Source organism: Heterodontus francisci, chromosome 33, assembly GCF_036365525.1.
Source record: "Heterodontus francisci isolate sHetFra1 chromosome 33, sHetFra1.hap1, whole genome shotgun sequence".
NCBI classification, from domain to species: domain Eukaryota; kingdom Metazoa; phylum Chordata; class Chondrichthyes; order Heterodontiformes; family Heterodontidae; genus Heterodontus; species Heterodontus francisci.
In genome coordinates this window covers 44743669-44763420 of record NC_090403.1, presented here as the reverse complement: position 1 = coordinate 44763420, position 19752 = coordinate 44743669, and the positions used below count along the sequence as shown (strand labels likewise).

Here is a 19752-nt window from a genome sequence, read left to right as displayed (position 1 = left end):
AAGAAAAAACACTATTCTCGGCACCAGTACATAGTTATACATCAAATTGCCCGAAATGTCACTTCAGAATACTGAAGATACCGAAGGTAAACATCTCAAGATTTGAGAATGCAAAATCAAAAAGAAAAATCTGATTTACTCCATTCCAAAATACAATACATAAAATTCCAGCAACATTACTTCCAGTTGCCCTATGTATTGCAGTTTTTTTTTAACGTTACATGAAACAGATATTGAACAGGTGGGACATTGACTGAAGTGTTAGGCAATGTGATGAAAGTGAAAAAGCTAGCCAATCTTGATTGGTGCTTACAGTAAGTAGTTGTACATTGTTTAATAGATCTTTAGACTTGAGGTGTGTCCATGAGCAGGAAAGCTGGAAGGAGTGGGGAACTAGATGCTGTGAGGCAGTGCTACTAAAAAAGTTATTTCATGTTATAATGCTCCTTCTCACCACTAGCTTTGAAGCAAACTGGGATAACTCACCAAAGCAGTACGAAACACTGCCATTAATTCAGTGCAGTCACATGGCCAGATCAAACAAGGTCCATCAGAATGTCTCAAACTCCACCTGCCCCAGTATATCCCATATTAGTAGGTTAAACACTGCCTGCTAGTGTACTGTTATGAACACTGGTCTTTGAAACACGATTACCTTTTAAAAACTAAGATTTTTAAAAGTTTAAGATGGAGTCTGAGAAGTCAGGTGACCTCATGTCCACTCTGCTTAAGGACAAGACACAAATCTTGGTTACCAGGACAACAGAGAACACAGATCAAATACATTTTTTTGAAAACGGAGACTGCAGGGGTAACACCTGAAGAACAATGGCTTTCACTTTCCCAGACTTTCAGATCGTAAACAAGCAGTCAATGATTTTGAGGATGCAAATGTATCAGGCTGCTGTTAACACTGGAAGGCCCAGTTGGCTGTGTGAAATCAGACTTCTGGACTTTGCATATAGGAAAAGGATAATAAGATACTGACGTTTGATTCCTGATAAATTTAACAGATTTTCTGAAGGCAGACAGGTTGTACAGAAGACCAGCAGCAGCAGTCCCAAAGCAGGCTGTAAGAAAGGAAGACAACCAGCAGTGGCAGCCGAGAGTGAGAGAGCAAGAGCGAACGAACATCTGTTCTCAGGGAACACTGATACAGCGAAAGACTGCAAAGACTTGAACCTGTTTTAAAAGTTAAAGTTTGCAGTGAAGTAAAAGCCCAACAAGATCACCAGGAATTGCTTTATTCACAGACATCCAGGTCGAAAGTGCTCGGACATGTGAACGAAGACGACTCTGACTTTGAGGAAGGTCTGGGAGATCCAACACATGGCAACTGGGAGGAGCTTGGGACTTCTAATTGCAAAGACTTCGCCATTAGAAAGAATTGTGTAATGTGCAAGTTTGGTGTGAGGTTTTTTTTTAAAAAAGTATTTTGTTAAGTAATCACCTTTTTTTGTAATTTGGGGTATCAGCTACTAACAAAGTACTATTTAGTTAATGGAGATTTCTTTTAGTTTAGCTGCTACAATAAAAGTCTTAATACATGAAATCTTGTGTATTTTTTAAAAAATGGTCTGGGGGTTCATATCTCCTATTTTTAACATGAAAAGTCTCACTGCGATTATAACAGTACTAAATGCTTCCTCCTAGTCCACTTTGTTATACTGCAGTCTAGTTTTTCTTTTGCCAGTGGAGATTGCAGACGTATATTTGCATAAACTTCTGACTTTATTAATTACAGCAGCAGGGAAGATGATTTTGCCAGCAGTAAAAATTGGTAGCCTTCTAATTGCCGCAGGTCACAAATATACAGAGCCTGATATAAAACAGGCACACTGCAAGCATTGGGAACCTGACAGCTTTTCAGCTTTAGGCCACAGGTAGGAGAGAAACAGAGTTAATGTTTCAGGTCTGTGACCTTTCAGTTCTGATGAAAGGTCACCAACCTGAAATGTTAACACTTTCTCGTGCCACAGATACTGCCAGGCCTGCTGAGTATTATTAGTATTTTCTCTTTTCATTTCTGTTTTCCAGTATCCACAGTATTTTGCTTTTGTAAAGATAGGAGAGGCCGTAGCTAAAGAAAGTTTTTACAGGAATATCTGAGATAAAGCAGGTAGGTTTACAGGTTAGTTTTGTTTGAGATATGTCAAACCGTATACAATGCACATTCTGCATTGCTTTCTCCATGAACCCAATTAGGATATAACATTTATAATTTTACTATTTCTTTACAGTTGGATTGTTTGGGAATTTTTTAATAATCCTGTTATCTCCCACATTGTCCTTATCAGTCTTTATCACTACTTACATGATCCCAGCAATCTAGGAAATCTCATTTACAGGAACAGGAATAGGCCGTTCAGCTCCATGAGCCGATTCAGCCATTGACTTAAGACCATGGCTGATCTGTATCGCGACTCCATCTACCTGCCTTAGTTCTGTAATTCTTAACATCCTTGCCTAACAAAGATCAATCAATCTGAGTTTTGAAAATTTCAATAAACCTAGCCTCACCAATGGATATTCCGGCAATAGTACTGAAGACTTGTGCTCCAGAACTAGCCGCGGCCCTAGCCAAGCTGTTCCTGTACAGCTACAACACTGGCATCTACTCAGTGGAAAATTGCCCATGCACGTTCTGTGCATAAAAAGCAGAGCAAATCTGATCTGGCCAATTACCGTCCTACAGTCCACTCCCAATCATCAGCAAAGCGATGGAAGGGGTCGTTGGCAGTGCTATCAAGCGGCACTCACTCAACAAAAACCTGCCCACTGAAGCTCAGTTTGGGTTCCACCAGGGCCACCTAGCTCCTGACCTCATTACAGCCTTGGTTCAAACATGAACAAATGAGCTGAACTTCAGAGGTGAGATGAGAGTGACTGCCCTTGACATTAAGGTAGCGTTTGACTGAGTATGGCATCAAGGAGCCTTAGCAAAACTGCAGTCAACGGAAATTGGGGAAAACTCTCTGCTGGTTAGAGTTCTACATAGCACAAAGGAAGATGGCTGTGGTTGTTGGAAGTCAATCATCTCAGTCCCAGGACATCACTGCAGGAGTTCCTCAATCCTAGGCCCAATCATCTTCAGTTGCTTCATCAATGACCTTCCCTCCATCATAAGGCCAGAAGTGGGGATGTTTGCTGATGATTGCACAATGTTCAACACCATTCGTGACCTCTCAGATACTGAAGCAGTCTGTGTCCATAGGTAGCAAGACCTGGGCAACGTCTAGTCTTGAGCTAAGTGGCCAAACATGTGCCAGGCAATGACCATCTCAAACAAGAGAGGATCTTAACCATCTCCCCATGACGATCAATGGCATTACCATCACTGAATCCCCCACTATCAACATCCTGGGGGGATCACCATTGACCAGAAACTGAACTGGACCAGCCACATAAATGTTGTGGATTTAAGAGCAGATCAGAGGCTGGGAACTCTGGGGTGTGTAACTCATCTTCTGACTCCCACCATCCATGCCTGTCCAACATCTACAAGGCACAAGTCAGGAGTGTGATGGAATACTCTCCACTTGCCTTGATAGGTGCAGCTCCAACAATACTCAAGAAGCTCGACACAATCCAGCCCGCTTGATTGGCACCCCATCCACCACCTTCAACAGTCACTCGCTCCACCGCCGACACACAGTGGCAGCAGTGTGTACCATTTACAAGATGCACTGCAGCAACACACTAAGCCTCCTTAGACAGCACCTTCCAAACCCACAACCTCTACCACCTAGAAGGAAAAGGGCAGCAAATGCATGGGAACCCTACCACCTGCAAGTTCCCCTCCAAGCCACACACTATCCTGTCTCGGAACTATATCGCTGTTCCTTCACTGTCGCTGGGTCAAAATCCTGGAACACCCTTCCTAACAGCACTGTTGGTGTACCTACACCCCAAGGCAGCTCACCACCACCTTCTCAAGGTCAATTAGGGATGGGCAATAAATGTTGGTGTCGCCAGCAACACCCACATCCCCCGAACAAATAAAAAAGAGAAACTCGCTAATTAGGGGACATTAGTTCACTTAAGAAAATATTTTAGCCTCATTACCTCTCCAAGTATTTTGCCAGGTACTTCATTGATTACATTTCAAAATTGTTGATAATGGAGCCAATGGGGCCGAGCTAACAGTTCACTGAATTCATTTAACACCATCAGCGTAGTTAACAACGACTTATTTATACTATTGGTCAAAGGTCATGTCTACATATGAGCAGGCCACATATATTCTTGTATTGTGTTTACCGCACACTTCCTGCGTTACAATATTTACTGTATCTATGGCATTCGCATGATCAATGTACCTTCAGCATTTCTATGTATTCTGCATTCACTCTTCTGAAATGGAACACTTACGAATTCCAGGTATACTTTCAATGGGTATCTGCCGAACTCCTTCCTTGAAACAGGTGAGGCCTGGGTAAACCTTCCGGATCTGTGCTTGCTTTCTCTCAATCAGCTTCTTTATGATCTGTATGGAAGGTAGAAATTTATTATGACTTCAATTAGAATAGGCTGTAAATATTATGTATTAGTTTATTTTTCTGGAACTGTGATTGATTTGCCTGGGGCCAAAAAAGTGCTTCCATATTCTGCGACTGCTGAGCATGGACTGTATTCTGTTTGCTGTGTATGTGTCACTAGACTGGGACATGAATCATTTTTAAATGATCTATATTATTTATGTATTATTGCCTTATTCAATGGATGTTCAACAGTTGACAAGATCATTTTCATGGCTTCAGTATCTCCTGTAATTCAACTGTACTTTTCCTTCCTTATGCTTGAATTCTGCTGGATATGCAATTGTGCAGTACAGAGTGGCGGCACAGAGGCGCAGTGGTTAGCACCGCAGCCTCACAGCTCCAGGGACCCGGGTTCGATTCTGGGTACTGCCTGTGTGGAGTTTGCAAGTTCTCCCTGTGTCTGCGTGGGTTTCCTCCGGGTGCTCCGGTTTCCTCCCACATGCCAAAGACTTGCAGGTTGATAGGTTAATTGGCCATTATAAATTGCCCCTAGTATAGGTAGGTGGTAGGGAAATATATAGGGACAGGTGGGGATGTGGTAGGAATATGGGATTAGTGTAGGATTAGTATAAATGGGTGGTTGATGGTCGGCACAGACTCGGTGGGCTGAAGGGCCTGTTTCAGTGCTGTATCTCTAAACTAAAACAAAGAATGCCATAGTTGTTGAACAATGTTTCTTATAAATGATGCTGACAGTTGCAGCAAAAAAAAAGTGGAAGTACAGCTAATGAAAGAATCCATGAGGTTTCCCTTTGGTTCCCAACACCAACTTTAGATAAAATATTAAATATATATTTATAATAAATATTCACTTACACACAGTACATTATGCTTTACAGACTATGGGCAGGATTTTCATTCAAAGAGTCAGAGTTATACAGCACAGAAACAGGCCCGTCGGCCCAATGCGCCTGCGCCGACCATCAAACACCCGTCCTAACTAATCCCATTTCCCCGCACTTGGCCCAAAGCCTTGTATGTTATGGCGTTTCAAGTGCTCATCCAAATACTTCTTAAATGTCGTGAGTGTTCCTGCCTCTACCATCCCTTCAGGCAGTGCGTTCCAGATTCCAACCACCCTCTGGGTGAAAAAATTCTTCCTCGACTCCCCTCTAAACCTCCTGCCCATTACCTTAAATCTATGTCCCCTAGTTATTGACCCCTCTGCTGAGGGAAAAAGTTTCTTCCTATCTATCCCATCAATGCCCCTCATAATTTTGTATACCTCAATCGGGTCCCCCCCCCTCAGCCTTCTCCGCTCCAAGGAAAATAACACCAGCCCATCCAGTCTGTCTTCATAACTGAAATGCTCCAGCCCAGGCAACATCCTGGTGAATCTCCTCTGCACCCTCGCCACTGCAATCACATCCTTCTTATAGTGTGGCGACCAGAACTGTACACAGTACTCCAGCTGTGGCCTAACTAGCATTTTATACAGCTCCATCATAACCTCCTGGCTCTTATACTCTATGCCTCAGCCAATAAGGCAAGTATCCCGTATGCCTTCCTAACCACCTTATCTACCTGTGCTGCTGCCTTCGGTGATCTATGGACAAGCATCCCAAGGTCCCTCTATACTCCCTATGGTCCTACCATCCATTGTATATTCCCTTGCCTTGTTATTCCTCCCAAAGTGTATCACCTCACACTTCTCAGGATTAAACTCCATTTGCCACTGCTCCGCCCATCTCACCAGCCCATCTATATCGTCCTGTAGTCTAAGGCTTTCCTCATGACTATTCACAACACCACCAATTTTCGTGTTGTCTGCAAACTTACTGATCATACCTCCTATATTCATGTCTAAATCATTAATGTACACTACAAACAGTGAGAGTCCCAGCACCGATCCCTGTGGTACACCACTGGTCACAGGCCTCCATTCACAAAAACAACCCTCTATCATCACCCTCTGCCTCTTTCCACTAAGCCAATTTTGAATCCAATTTGCCAAATTACCCTTGATTCTATGGACTTTTACTTTCTTAACCAATATCCCATGCGGGACCTTATCAAAAGCCTTACTGAAGTCCATATAGACCACATCAACTGCACTACCCTCATCTATACATCTAGTCACCTCCTCGAAAAATTCAATCAAATTTGTTAGACACGATCTCCCCTTGACAAAGCCATGCTGACTATCCCTGTCTCTCCAAGTGGAGATTAATCCTGTCTCTCAGAACTTTTTCCAATAATGGCCCTACCACTGATGTTAGACTCACCAGCCTGTAATTACCTGGTTTATCCCCGTTAACTTTCTTGAATAATGTTACCACATTCGCTGTCCTTCAATCCTCTGGTACCTCTCCTGTGGCCAGAGAGAATCTGAACATTTGTGTCAGAGCTCCCGCTATCTCCTCTTATGTCTCACATTCCTGGGTCCTGATCCCACAGGTGGGAACTCAAAAATCCGGGCGACAGGACTCAAAGGGCAATTTTGGAGACAGCGGCCAATTAAGTGGCTGTCTCTGTCAGCCCTGTCCATTTAAAGACGACAGGTGGGCTCCCAAGTCTGGAGGGCTAATAGGAGGCTGTCCAGCAGTCACAAATTGGCAGTCCCGCCATCAGAGGCGGGCGCTGCTGAATTACGCAGGGCAGTGTGAACGTGCCTCCATTCCTGGTTGCTGGCGACAAATGAGGTAAATAAGAGTGTCAGAAGGGTTGGGACCGTCGGACACGAGGGGGGTAAGCTCCCCACAGTAATGGATGCTATTACAGTCGCAGCTAAGTTTTGTAGTGGCACCTTCTACATCAAATGGAGCCTTTGGCTCCAATGTCTACCCATCCAGATGCTGCGAAGCCGCCACCATTTCACAGACTGCCTCCTGACACGATGGGTACCCCACACACCAGCTTGAAAATCCAGTTGGCGTCAGGAGAGTGCCTTTAGTTAAGCCCTCAAGACCTCTCCTGCCTCCAGACCCACCTCCATGGGCCACTGAAAATTTAGCCCCATGATTCACTGGAGGTGGGGTTTAAATTTATACAATTTTCCTAATTTCATTAGCTATCAGCTGTTTTACTGAAGTTCATAAACTATGATTACATATTCCAATGCCTGTTTTCGAACAAAGTGAATCAGACATTATCCAGCATTCTGCTGCTATAAAACCATGTTGGTATTATAGTACTGTCCTATGATCTGGTATACCTGAAACTTTCATATGCATAGTACCCATTCCTTATTTCATGCATGAATCCCTGACCAATAAAACAAATATTGGCAGGCAACTATAAGCTGCTGAAATGTCAACAGAAACTGAAGGCAAAATACTGTAGATACTGTAACTGAAATAACTACAGAAAATGCTGAAAATAATCAAGTCAGGCATCTGTGGAGAGAGAAACAGAGTTAAGGTTTCAGGTCAGTGATCTTCAGAAGTGGATAATGTTAGATGTAACAGCTTTTAGGCAAGTGGAGGGGCAGGGAAAGTTGAGGGAGGAGAGGAAAGAACAAAGGGGTAGCTCTGTGGAAGGTAGAAGTGATTATATAACAAAAGGGGTGACGATGCAAGGCAAAAGGGCATGATAAAGGGACAAATAAACAAAACAGGAATCTAGAGGAGCCGTAAATGGTAACAGCAGAGTCATTACCAGAACCTGCAGTGATGGCATTAGAGACTGGATAATAATTGGACCAAGTAGCACAGATATTATTTCAGTCTGCCATTTTAAGTCACACATTCCTCTCCTTATTTTGCTATATTTCTAATATAAACTAATTCATATTTATAATTGAAACTGTCTATGAACTTATCACTGTAATGACCCCCTCCTGCCAGTGGTGGCATTGCAGCTCCTCCATTGGGAGGAGGGTGTCATTACAAAGTGACAAGCTTACATAGCCAGTTTTGGTTACAAATGTGAGCGTAAGAGTTTATAAGCAAAACAATCAACAAGAAGTTCATGCATATTTAAAATTTGAAGATATATATAGAGTCTAGTCTACCTAATATATATTGTAATGAATGGTTAAATTTATAGAAAGTATTAAGACTGGCATTGAGACCTTGTCTGCCTTCAGAACTCCTTGCTTCAATTAATGCCCTGTATTCATTGCAGACATCAATTATCCTATAATACTGCGCATCTAAATCAAACATACCAAAATGCAGGTGTCTAACAATACATAAGTAATGCTTCTCAAGTAGGTCTGATGGCCTTACCTCCTTCTGCTTCTTGATAATGTGGGATAATTCTGTGTAAGGGATTCTGGGATTAAGCTCACATTCCATCAATGTTGCTCCTTCATAATCCTTGATGTAGCCCACATACCGGCTTTTGGGAACTTTTATATCCTTTGAAAATCCCTGGAGAGACACAGTTTTATTCAATACTTTTTTTTTTAATGAGTCTTATGTCTTGACGTCAATAATTAGATTTTACTGTTTATTCTGTGAGAGAGAGAAATAATTGAGCCGAAGAAGAGCAGTACCTGCTTTTTGAAGTAGCCAATGGCATATTCATCAGCATACGTCAGGAAATGTAGAATGTTGTGCTTGATGTGGTATTCTTTCAGGTGATTCATCAAATGTGTCCCATAACCCTACCATACGGAAATATTATTTATTAATATATAATCCAGTGCATTTACTGGTGCTCCTCATCCCAACTTCCACAGTCAAACTGGTGAAAATAGATGGATTGAAGTTTCAACTACTGTGTTAAAAACAACAGAACCAGGAGTGTGAAAATCAGATTCAAGATGAAACTTCTGCCCAACAGTTATGGTAATTATCTAAAAAATATTAGTACATTGGTTGGATGATAGACAAAGCCTATAAAATCCACACCATCTAATTTCCTCACATGATCAACAAAAAACAATAACTTGATTTTATACTGCACCATTTATAAATAAATGGTCCCAAGGCATTTCATGTAAAGCAAAGATGACGCTGAGCTCAAAGAAGAGCTAACAGGAAGGCAAGCAAAAAGCTAGGTCAAGAAGGTGGGCTTAAGGTTTTTAGAAGGAGGAAAGGAGGCGGAGAGGCAGAGGGTCTTAAGGAGGCAATTACAGAGCATGAGCCTAAATGGCTGAAGGCACGGTTGGGTGAGGCAGGGATGCAAGAGGCATCAGACAAAGAGAGATTAGGTCTTCAAGAGATTATATGCTGGATGCGGTTAGAGAACTAGGGAGGGAAAAAGCCATGGAGGGACTTAAACACAACGATAAGAATTTTAATGTATTACATTGGGGAACCAGCAGAAAGTGTTGTTAAGTGAGAACAGGGCTGATGGGCAAGCCATAGGGCACAGCAGAGCATTGGATGAGCCGAATTTACAGAGCGGAGAATGATAAAGGCTGGCCTGTATGTCATTGGAATGGTTTAGTCTGGAGGTGAGAAGGTATCTCTGAGGATTTCAGCAGCAGCAAACTGACTGATGCAGGAGCAGAACCAGGCACTGGCAGAGGTTGAAGTAAGCAGTTCTAGGATGGAGGGGATACAGGGTTGGACCTCAGCTCTGTGTTGAATAGGATGCCAAGAGTCTGATTCATTTGAGAAGATGACCAGGGATAGGGTTAAAATGATGACTTCAGCCTCCCCACAGTTTATTCTGAAGAAACTGCAGCTGATCCAGGACTCTATGTTGTACAAGCAATCTGACAGGACAGCGGCAGTGGAAAGGTCAAGACAGGCAGTGCTGGGTATCAACAACATACACATGGAAGTGATCCCAAACCTGCAGATAGTCTTGCCAAGGAGCAGCATGTTGATGAGGAAGATGAGGGGCTAGGATAGATCAGAAGGTACAATGTTAGGGATGCGTTGTCCATGACTGGATGGCAGGAGCAGGCATAGAATCAAGCAAGGATAGTCTCACTGAGGTGAATAAGTGAGCAGCAGTGTTGCAAAAGGATGTTGCGGTCAACTGTCAAAAGCTGCACAGAAGTCGAGAAGGGATAATGCACCACAGTCAGAGAATATCAGTTATGAAATAAAAACAAAAAGTGTCGGAAAATACTCAGCAGGTCTGGCAGCATCTGTAGAGAGAGCAGCAAAGTTAACGTTTCAGGTCAGTGACCAAACATTAACTTTGATTCTCTCTGCAGTTCTGCCAGACCTGCTGAGCATTTTCCAGCACTTTGTTTTTATTTCAGATTTCCAGCATCTGCAGTATTTTGCTAATATCAGTTATGACTTCTGTTAGGGATGTTTTGTTCCTGCGGGATGAGGAGAGGGGCATGGATCTAAGAATAAGACAACCATATCAATTTCTTGCTTTTGGTAAAACTTGTACAAATGGCTTGCTACATTATTGTGGTGTCCGTCAAATTTTGTCCAGTGTTTATTACTTTAGAGGGGAGAAAGCCATTGTGTAAAATGTATGAAGTTTTAATGTGCATAAAGCTTTACATTTGGAGCCACCATTTGTTCTAAATTGTTTTCTTTTACTGTTTGCCTATTAATAATTGCCTGTTGGCATTATGTTCTGTTACACCAATGCATTTTGTTGAATGATAATTTTCTTTAATCCACTGACTGGAGATTTGAATTTATTTATTTTTTAAAGACATTTAAAATAAAGAGAAGCTTAAGATGATCACCTAGTTTGCAACACTGGATCCCTGCATTGCAAATTGTGAGGAAGGAGACAAAATGGCTGCATTTCCCAGCAAGAACCAAGACCTAGGAAATTTAAAGGAACTACCTATTCTTTCAGTATGCAAAGAAATACTGTTACCTATGTTTGAATGACTCAGTGACTGTCATGTGACAAGCTCCTCTCCATCTGATTTTAAACTGGTGTTTTTCTCTGTGGTAAAGGTGAAGCAACTGGACTCTGACATGTGCAGACCCTAAGTGGGGGTGTCTCGCTCTCTCCATTCCAGCTTGAAAGCTTTCAAATCCTGCCTTTTGACTGACCGCCTTTGCATACCCCAGTTACAATCAGAAACCAGGTTGGAGGAAATCATCCGCATCGCTATCTCCAAGAGACTCACCGAACCAGTCATCTGCCTCTTCGAACTATAAGCCACAGCACCACCAAATTCAGCAAGAAACCAGCTGAATCACCAAACTCCACAGACTGTATATTTTTTTTTATGGACTCTAACTCAACCAATCTACCTTTCCCCACTCTAACTTATTTGTGTGTGTATAAACCTCTACTGTGCATGTGCAAGCTGGCACATTGTTTATTATTTTAATAGTTCAGTTTAGCTAGAATAAAATTAGCCTTTTTTTTGTTAACTCAAGAAAACCTGTCCGATTACTTACTTGCTAACAAGAACCAAACATCAACTGAATTGGCCAGTACATTCAGTTTAAAGAAAGAATTAAACCTGTTGTGGTCAAACAAGGAGAGAGAAAAGGGAAAGGCCCTTCGATTCCTCCTCACTTGACCATAACAGTTCACTAACTGCTTTATAGGAGATGTTGTGCATTGTGATAAAGCTTATTCTAAACTTATCGCTTGATTCAAACATTGAATGTCTAGATAAACATCAACTGTAAATTTGCATCAACATTCCTTGTACAGAATTCTCAGCCGTGTGAGCATTCCTTTGAAAATCTGAGAAAAGGTTAATGATTTCTTCCCCTGTTCCCTCTAAGATACAATGTGTACACTCTGTCATTTCAATATTGAATACTAAAGGCCTAAAACATCCATAGTTGTGTTATGACCGAGGTGGGAGGAGTGCACCGTTTATTATAGATCCACTTCTCCACAGGTCACAAAATATATTTACATTTTCCCACTCACCAATATGGTCAATCATTTACTCTTTTTCCCAGAATAATACACACTAATCAGGTTTCTTTAATGAACAACAAAATTATCAGTTCATTATAAAACAAGTTTTAACCAGTAATGAAGTAAAGCATAAACACACAGATTGAAATGTTAAAGTTCCTTTTTGCCTTAGCCCCTCACACATATGCCGGTTAACTGGGAAAATTAAAGGGATTTTTGTTCAGAGCTCTGTTACAGACAAAAACAACACTTGGGCTGAATACTCTCACATTCTTGAAGAAAACAGCAGATGAGATATGTTGTGTTCCAAAACTAGCATACAGTATAGCCCCCGAGTAAACGTAGATGTGTCACTGGGATCTTTTAGAACAGTTCTTTTCAGGCGACGTTGAAAATTAATTTAGCAGGCTTTTCTTCAAAGACAGGGGACGAGATGAGTTGACAGTGAACTTCTCAGTGTCTTTTAGAAAAGTGCTGGAAAGCTGAGCTGGGTTGTGGTTTTCTCTCCTCCCGCTACAGGTTTGACTCTTTAAACATTCAACAAGAATCTGGTCTTTTCCTCCGTGACACTTCTTTAGCAGCAGGTGCTAACTTGATCTCATTCCAGAAGGTAAACACTAACACTACAACTAAAAGTTTGCGAGTTTGCTGCTCTCTCAGGTGTGCTCTGCTACTACCAGGCTTGTCCTGTCTCGTGACTGTCACTTCTCTGCACGCATCTTCTTCAGTTACCGGGGTTTCGGTTCTATTTTTAACTTGAGTCATATGACAACCAGTAACCCTTGTTGCCAAACTAGTTCTCAGTGCCCTCTTGATGACCCTCGAAGAAAAAAAACTGGTCCAACATTTCTTCAGTTTGACTATGAATTCCTCAAAAAAAAATATTTAGAACAAAAAACAGAAGCACTTCCATAACAGATGTGAAACTGATAAGGATATTAAATGATCTGTCAAACCTTGTAGTGTGCGCATCTCCTTAGAGGGAAGATAACCAATGTTTAAAATGTATGAGGTTTTAAAATGCACAACATCTCTAAAGTGGAGATACAATTTGTTTTAGCTGCTGACAGTCGTTTGCATTGTTTTCTTTTACTGTCCGCATATTAATACTGGCCCATTGGCACTGTTTATTGTTTTATGTGAGATATACTGTGTACTATGTAAAGTTTAGAATAAGCTTTTTCCTTTGAATCAAACACTGATCAAGCGCCACTAATGGAAATGGGATAAGATAAAAACAATTAGCAGGAACTATTAAGCCTGACTATCACGAATCATATGTTCACTCCAACCCCTTACATTGACTGTCACCTTAGTTACATTTCACTACTCATTTTTCAGAGTGATGCAGATTGTAACTACTGTTATAAAAAGGTACATAGCATAAAGATGCAAAACCTTCACGCACTCTCCCAGCTCTATTAGTACCCTTTATAGATGGTTTACTTGCAGGAGGAGAGGACGGCTGGGGGAAGAGGGAGGGAGAGAGAAAAAGAGAGAGAGAGAGAGAGCGAGAGAGAGAGAGAGAGAGACAGAGCTATTGCAGAAGTTAATGCATAGAGCTGTAGTGAGTGCTAATGGTGGTAAAGACAATATGTACAAGAACTTTATTTTTGGATATAAACAGAAGAGAAAACACAAAATTCTGGAACTCTTAAAATAACTTTCAAAACCTCGTTTTTGACTATATATTGGCAAATGGTAATGAATGAATGTAATTGCAGTATTAGCGAGATTTAAGGCAACATTAGCTCGTTAATAAATAACTTCAGAAGTAATGGTTACACAGTTAGTAACAAGTCTGTCTCAAGTTCTTATTTTAAACCTGAAGGTTCATTTCCATACAACGTGCTACAGAAACAAACAATCTTACTTCTATGTACTATAGCCTTTTGCATCAACATTATTAGGAATCACTGGCTTACACTCCAGGGAATTTTCCCTTACCTTCACCTGCTCATTGGATGTTACAGCACAAAATACAATCTCTGTGAATCCTTGGGTGGGGAACATCCTGAAACATATCCCTCCAATGACTCGACCATCCTTAATCAGGGCCAGGGTCTTGTGCTTTCTGTAGTAACAGGATGTGTCACATATCACACTTTGTTTGAAACTAAGTTTGGTAAGTTTATTTAAACATCAAGACGGTATAATTTTTGTTTAATAAGTTCAGATTTATGAGTTTACTTGTGATGCTTACACAAATAACAGTGAAACACTCACTGGTTCCGGTTTGACGGAACACAATCTAAAATGTCACCGCAAATCACAATTCAAATTGAATCGGTAATTAAGATACACAGCCCCCTAAATGATTACATTCACTGTCGATTTCAAATATTCATTTCAATGGGCCACATTTCAGGCCATTTCACTTAAGTGAACACAAATATTGGGTAAAATTCCTTTGCTCACGATGTGTAGTAACATCGTAACTACAGTTGTGAAGACTACCTCGTGTCTAGTAAGATAGTACATGTGGTCCAAACAAACACATTTTAAAATTTAATTTAAATAAATCAATTATTCCTACTTCCAGGTGTGAATACATTTCAAAGTGGCTCACACATAAGGTCATTGAATAATTTTGAGACCATAAACAAAATTACATACATCTGTTGACCTTATAGCACATAGAACTTCTAAAGCATAATGTCTTAGATTTTCTCAATACTTTCAATACAACACACATTAGAAAAGTTAATTTCTCTTTATAACTTGACAACTGTATTTGTGAAACAGAGCAACATCATGAAGTACTCCAAATGTACTCACGGATCAAAGACAAGCCGTGTAATGTACTCTTTTGGCATTCGTGGTAACTGATGTGAGAAAACATTTTGTAAGCCAACCAACCACATCATTATTTTCTTATTTGATCTCTGAGAAAGCGAGTTTCCTATGACATGAAATTCAATGACACCTCTCCGCTCTTCCAGACGTGCGGCTTCATCACGAGCTGCATTCGCGGACAACAAATTTGTCTAAAAAAAACCAAAAATAAAAAGACATATTGAAATTCTCAACGCCAACTGTCATGGTTTCAACTCTGAGTCAGCTCAATACCTTCTCATCTGCCAAAACTTTCAGGGAGAAATCTGTTTTGGAACAAAAACAGAGAAACTGATGAACTGGTACACAAATATTACTGTAGTCTTATCTGAACAATTAATCAAAGACTTGGGGAAACAAGATGTTGTAGCTTCAACTTACCTATTTCTTGTGCACAGTTGGTTTGTAAATTAAAGCACTACATCCTGTTTATAATTTTCCACAAATCAACTTTCTTATTCAGAGGAAGCTAAACACACTTGGAGAGAAAAATCTATGGCTGTGCCACCTGAACACTTTCAATGAGGGCAATGCTGTTGATGTGGTGTACATGGACTTTCAAAAGGCGTGTGATAGTGCCACACAATAGACTTGTAAGCAAACTTGTAGCTCATGGAATAAAAGGGACGGTAGTAACATGGATACGAAATTGACTGAGGGGCAGGAAACAAAGAGTAATGATTATTGGATGTTTTTCAGGCTGGAGGAAGGTTTGTAGGGGAGTTCCCCAGGGATCAGTGTTGGGACCCCTGCTTTTCCTGATATATATTAATGACCTAGACCTTGGTGTACAGGGCACAATTTCAAAGTTTGCAGATGATATGAAACTTGGAAGCATTGTAAACTGTGAAGAGGATGGTGTAGAACTTCAAAAGAACATAGACAAGTTGGTGGACTGGGCAGACAGGTAGCAAATGAAGTTCAATGCAGAGAAATGTGAAGTGATTCATTTTGGTAGGAAGAACATGGAGAAACAATATAGAATAAAGGGTACAATTCTAAATGGGGTTCAGGAGAAGAGGGACCTGGGTGTATATGTGCATAAGTCATTGAAGGTGGCAGGACAGGTTGAGAGTGCGGTTAATAAAGCATACAGTATCCTGGGCTTTATTGCTAGGGACATAGAGTACAAGAACAAGGAAGTTATGTTGAACTTGTATAAGACTTGTTCACCCTCAGCTGGAGTATTGCATCCAATTCTGGGCACCGCACTTGAGGAAAGACGTGAGGGCATTGGAGTACAGAACAGAAAAGATTCACAAGAATGGTTCCAGGGATGAGGAATTTCAGTTATGAAGATAGATTGAAGAAGTTAGGATTGTTTTCCTTGGAGAAGAGAAGGCCGAAAGGTGATTGATAGAGATATTCAAAATCATGAGGGGTCTGGACAGAGTAGATAGAGAGAAATTGTTCCCACTCGCAAAAGGATTGAGAACGAGAGGGCACAGACTTAAAGGATTTGGTAAGAGAAGCAAAAGTGACATGAGGGAAAACTTTTTCACGTAGAGAGTGGTTAAAGTCTGGAATGCACTGCCTGAGAATGTTCAATTGAAGCATTCAAAAGGGAATTAGACAGTTATATGAAAAGGAAGACTGTGCAGGGTTATGGGGAGAAGGCAGGGGAATGGAACAGAGGGAGTTGCTCTTTCAGAGAGCCGGTGCAGACACGATAGGCCGAATGGCCTCCTTCTGTGCTGTAACGATTCTGTGAATTGCCCCATTACTGAGCAGCATTGCCAAAGAAACGTAAGTAAGTTTTGATGGGGAGGAACAAAAATTGCAAAGTTTAAAAAACTGTTTTGGGTTGTTGACACGATCGAATTCTAATACTCAGTTAAAAGCAAAATCCTGCAGATGCCAGAAATCTGAAATAAAAACAGAAACGGAGTGTCTCCTGACAACGCACAGTATGCGCACAGAGATTGCTAACATCAGTGTGTTCAAACGTTTGTCAGCTTGAATCTGCACGCGCACGCAGCAAAGTCACCATGCACTGACGTCAGATGGTTGCCTCACTCAATGGCTGCAATTGTCGCCTCCATTCCCCCAACAGTACCCCACTTCGGCCGTTTGCTCCCAGCCTTGCTGCTTCCTCTCCCCTTCGACCAAATCACTCCCCGCCTCGCCGCTTCCCCTCCAACCTTCGGCCAATCGCTTCCCGCTTCCCCCACCCCCTCCCAACCCTCAGCTGCTTCCCCTCCCCCTTGGCCAATCGCTCCCCGCCTCGCCTCTTTCCCCAACGCCCCCCCCCCCACCTCCCACCCAAACCTCGGCCACTACTCCCGGCCTTGCTGCTTCCCCCCTCGGCCAATCGCTCTCTGCCTCGCCGCCTTCGCCCCCAACCCTCCGCCAACCGCTCCCTGCCTTGGCTGCCCCCCCCACCCCCCCCAACGACCCTTGGCTGCTTCCCCCCCTTGCTCAATTGCTCCCGGCCCATGCCACGCTGCTTCCCCACCTCGGCCAAACGTTCCTGGCCTCGCCTCTTCCCCCAACTCAGCCACTTGCTCACCACTTCCCACTGTCCGATCACTCCCTGCCACACCGTCTGGAGAAGTGTTGGGAAACGAGTGGCCGAGGGGTGACAGGGCAATGTGGGGAGTGAGCAGCAGGGGGCTGGGGTGGGGGGGGGGGGGGGGGAGCAGCGAGGCCGGGAGTGATCGGTGAACAGATAGGCGTGGGAGGGAATGGGAAAGCGAAGTACGATGGCAGGATACTGTTGGGGGTGGGATGGAAGCAGCGACCACAGCCATTGAGGGGGGATTGGCTTTAATTCGTTTTTTCTGACAAATTGAGCAGCGCCATCTTTATTTCTGGCAGCTGCCTGAGACGTCACAGACAGTGACGCTTCAGTCGATGAGGCTACATTTGCGCATGTGCCAGTACTGCGCCACCTAGTGGCTGCATTGTCAGCAAACGCAGCCAAAAAGTGCTGGAAGTATGCAGCAGGCCAGGCAGCATCTATGGACAGAGAAACAGAGTTGATGTTGCAGGTCAATGGCCTTTCAACAGAACCGGAAAACGTTAAGAGATGTAACTGCTTTTAAGCAGGTAGAGGCAGGGGAAGAGGAGGAAAAAACAAAAGGCAAGGTCTTTGATTGGGTGGAAGGCAGGAGAGATTAAATGACAAAAGGGATGATGATGCACAGCAAAAAGAGATGGCAATGGGACAAGTAAAGAAACAAAAGATGGGTCTAGCGGAGGTGTAAATGGCAACAGCAGAATCATTACTAACAGCTGCTGTCCAAAAGAGGGAGAGCAATGGTTACGCTCTCAATGTTGAGTCCAGAGGGCTGTAAAGTGCCTAACCGAAAAATGAGATGCTGTTCCTCAAGCTTTTGTTGAGCTTCATTAAAACAGTGCAGGTGGCCAGGAACAGAGAAGTCAATGGAAGTGGGGGAGAGAATTAAAATGACAAGTGACTGCAAGCTCAGGGTCACATTTGCAGACTCAGCCATGTTGTTCCGCAAAGCTATCACCCAATCTGCATTTGATTTCCCCAAATGTAGAGGAGATCGCATCATGAGCAGTAAATATAGTATATTAAATTGAAAGCAGTACAAGTAAATCGCAATTTCATCTGGTAGTAGTGTTTGGGGCTCTGGATGGTGGGAAGGGAGGAGGTAAAAAGGCAAGAGTGCATCTTGCATGGGAAGGTGCCATGGTTGGGGTGGGGGGGGGGGGGGGGGCAGGAGGTGCTTGGGGTGATTGAACAGAAGACCAGGATGTCGTGCAGGGAATGATCTCTTCTGAATGCTGAAAGTGGTGGGGAGGGGGAAGATGAAGGTAGTGGAATCTTGCTGGCAGAAATGGCAGAGAATGGTCCGCTAAATGTCGAGACTGGTGGGGTGGAAGCTGAGGTCAAGGGGAAACCTACTGTAGTTGCGGAAGGGACGGAAAGGGGTCAGAGCTGAAGTGCAAGAAATGGATTGGACACAGTGTCGGGGAATTCTTGGTTGAGGAAAAAGGATTGGAAGCACTGATATGGAAGGTAGCATCATCAGAACAGATGCAACACAGACAGAGGAACTGAGAATGCAACAGAGTCCTGACCAAAAACGGGATGGAAGGAAGCCAAAGCAAGGCAGACATGGGAATCAGAGTGTATAATAGATATTGGTCAACCGCCATCTCCAAAAATGTAGATAGAGATGCTGGGGAAGGGATGAGTTGGAGATGGGCCATGTGAAAGCGAAGGAATAGAAGTTGAAAGCAAAGTTGATGAAATTTTCCAGTTCGAAGGGAGAGCAGAAAACCAATCCTGCTCCCATGTTCCTAAATGGAACCGAAAGTCATCAATGCACTGGAAAAAGAGGTGAGGGAGGGAACCTGAGTAGGACTGGAACAAAGAATTCTCCACAAATCCTACAAAATAGACAGGCATAGCCAGGACCCATACATGTTCCCAAAGCAAATTTCTTTTCATTTGGAGGAAGTGAGTGGAGTCCAAGGAGAACATTTTCAACGTGAGAACAAGTTCAACAAGGGCAGTGATGAATGGGAACCGGTTGAGCCTCTGTTCAAGGAAATAGCAGGCTGTCCTGGGAGATGTAGGCGTAGAAGGATTGGATGCCCATGGTGAAAAAGAGACATTTAGGGCCAGGAAAGAGAAAACTGTTAAAGTGGTGGAGAGCGTCGGAAGAGGCATGAATGTGGGTGGGATGAAAAAATAAAA

General features: G+C 42.6%; 1 protein-coding gene across 2 annotated transcripts in view; it reads right to left on the bottom strand.

Moving 5' to 3' along the window:
* The window catches only part of kat2a (K(lysine) acetyltransferase 2A), a 42360-nt gene that overhangs the window by 4551 nt on the left and 18057 nt on the right, over positions 1 to 19752 (bottom strand). The window contains exons 10-14 of one of the 2 annotated variants that reach the window (XR_010969080.1): positions 15024 to 15232; positions 14193 to 14319; positions 8980 to 9090; positions 8711 to 8854; positions 4320 to 4486 (exon numbers count right to left, since the gene is read on the bottom strand). Coding sequence is in view for 1 of the 2 variants with exons in the window: in XM_068013436.1 (XP_067869537.1) it covers positions 4372 to 4486; positions 8711 to 8854; positions 8980 to 9090; positions 14193 to 14319; positions 15024 to 15232 (706 nt within the window). In the remaining variant the exon portion in view is untranslated. The remainder of the gene's footprint in view (positions 1 to 4319; positions 4487 to 8710; positions 8855 to 8979; positions 9091 to 14192; positions 14320 to 15023; positions 15233 to 19752) is intronic. The other variant, XM_068013436.1, reaches the window with a different exon arrangement.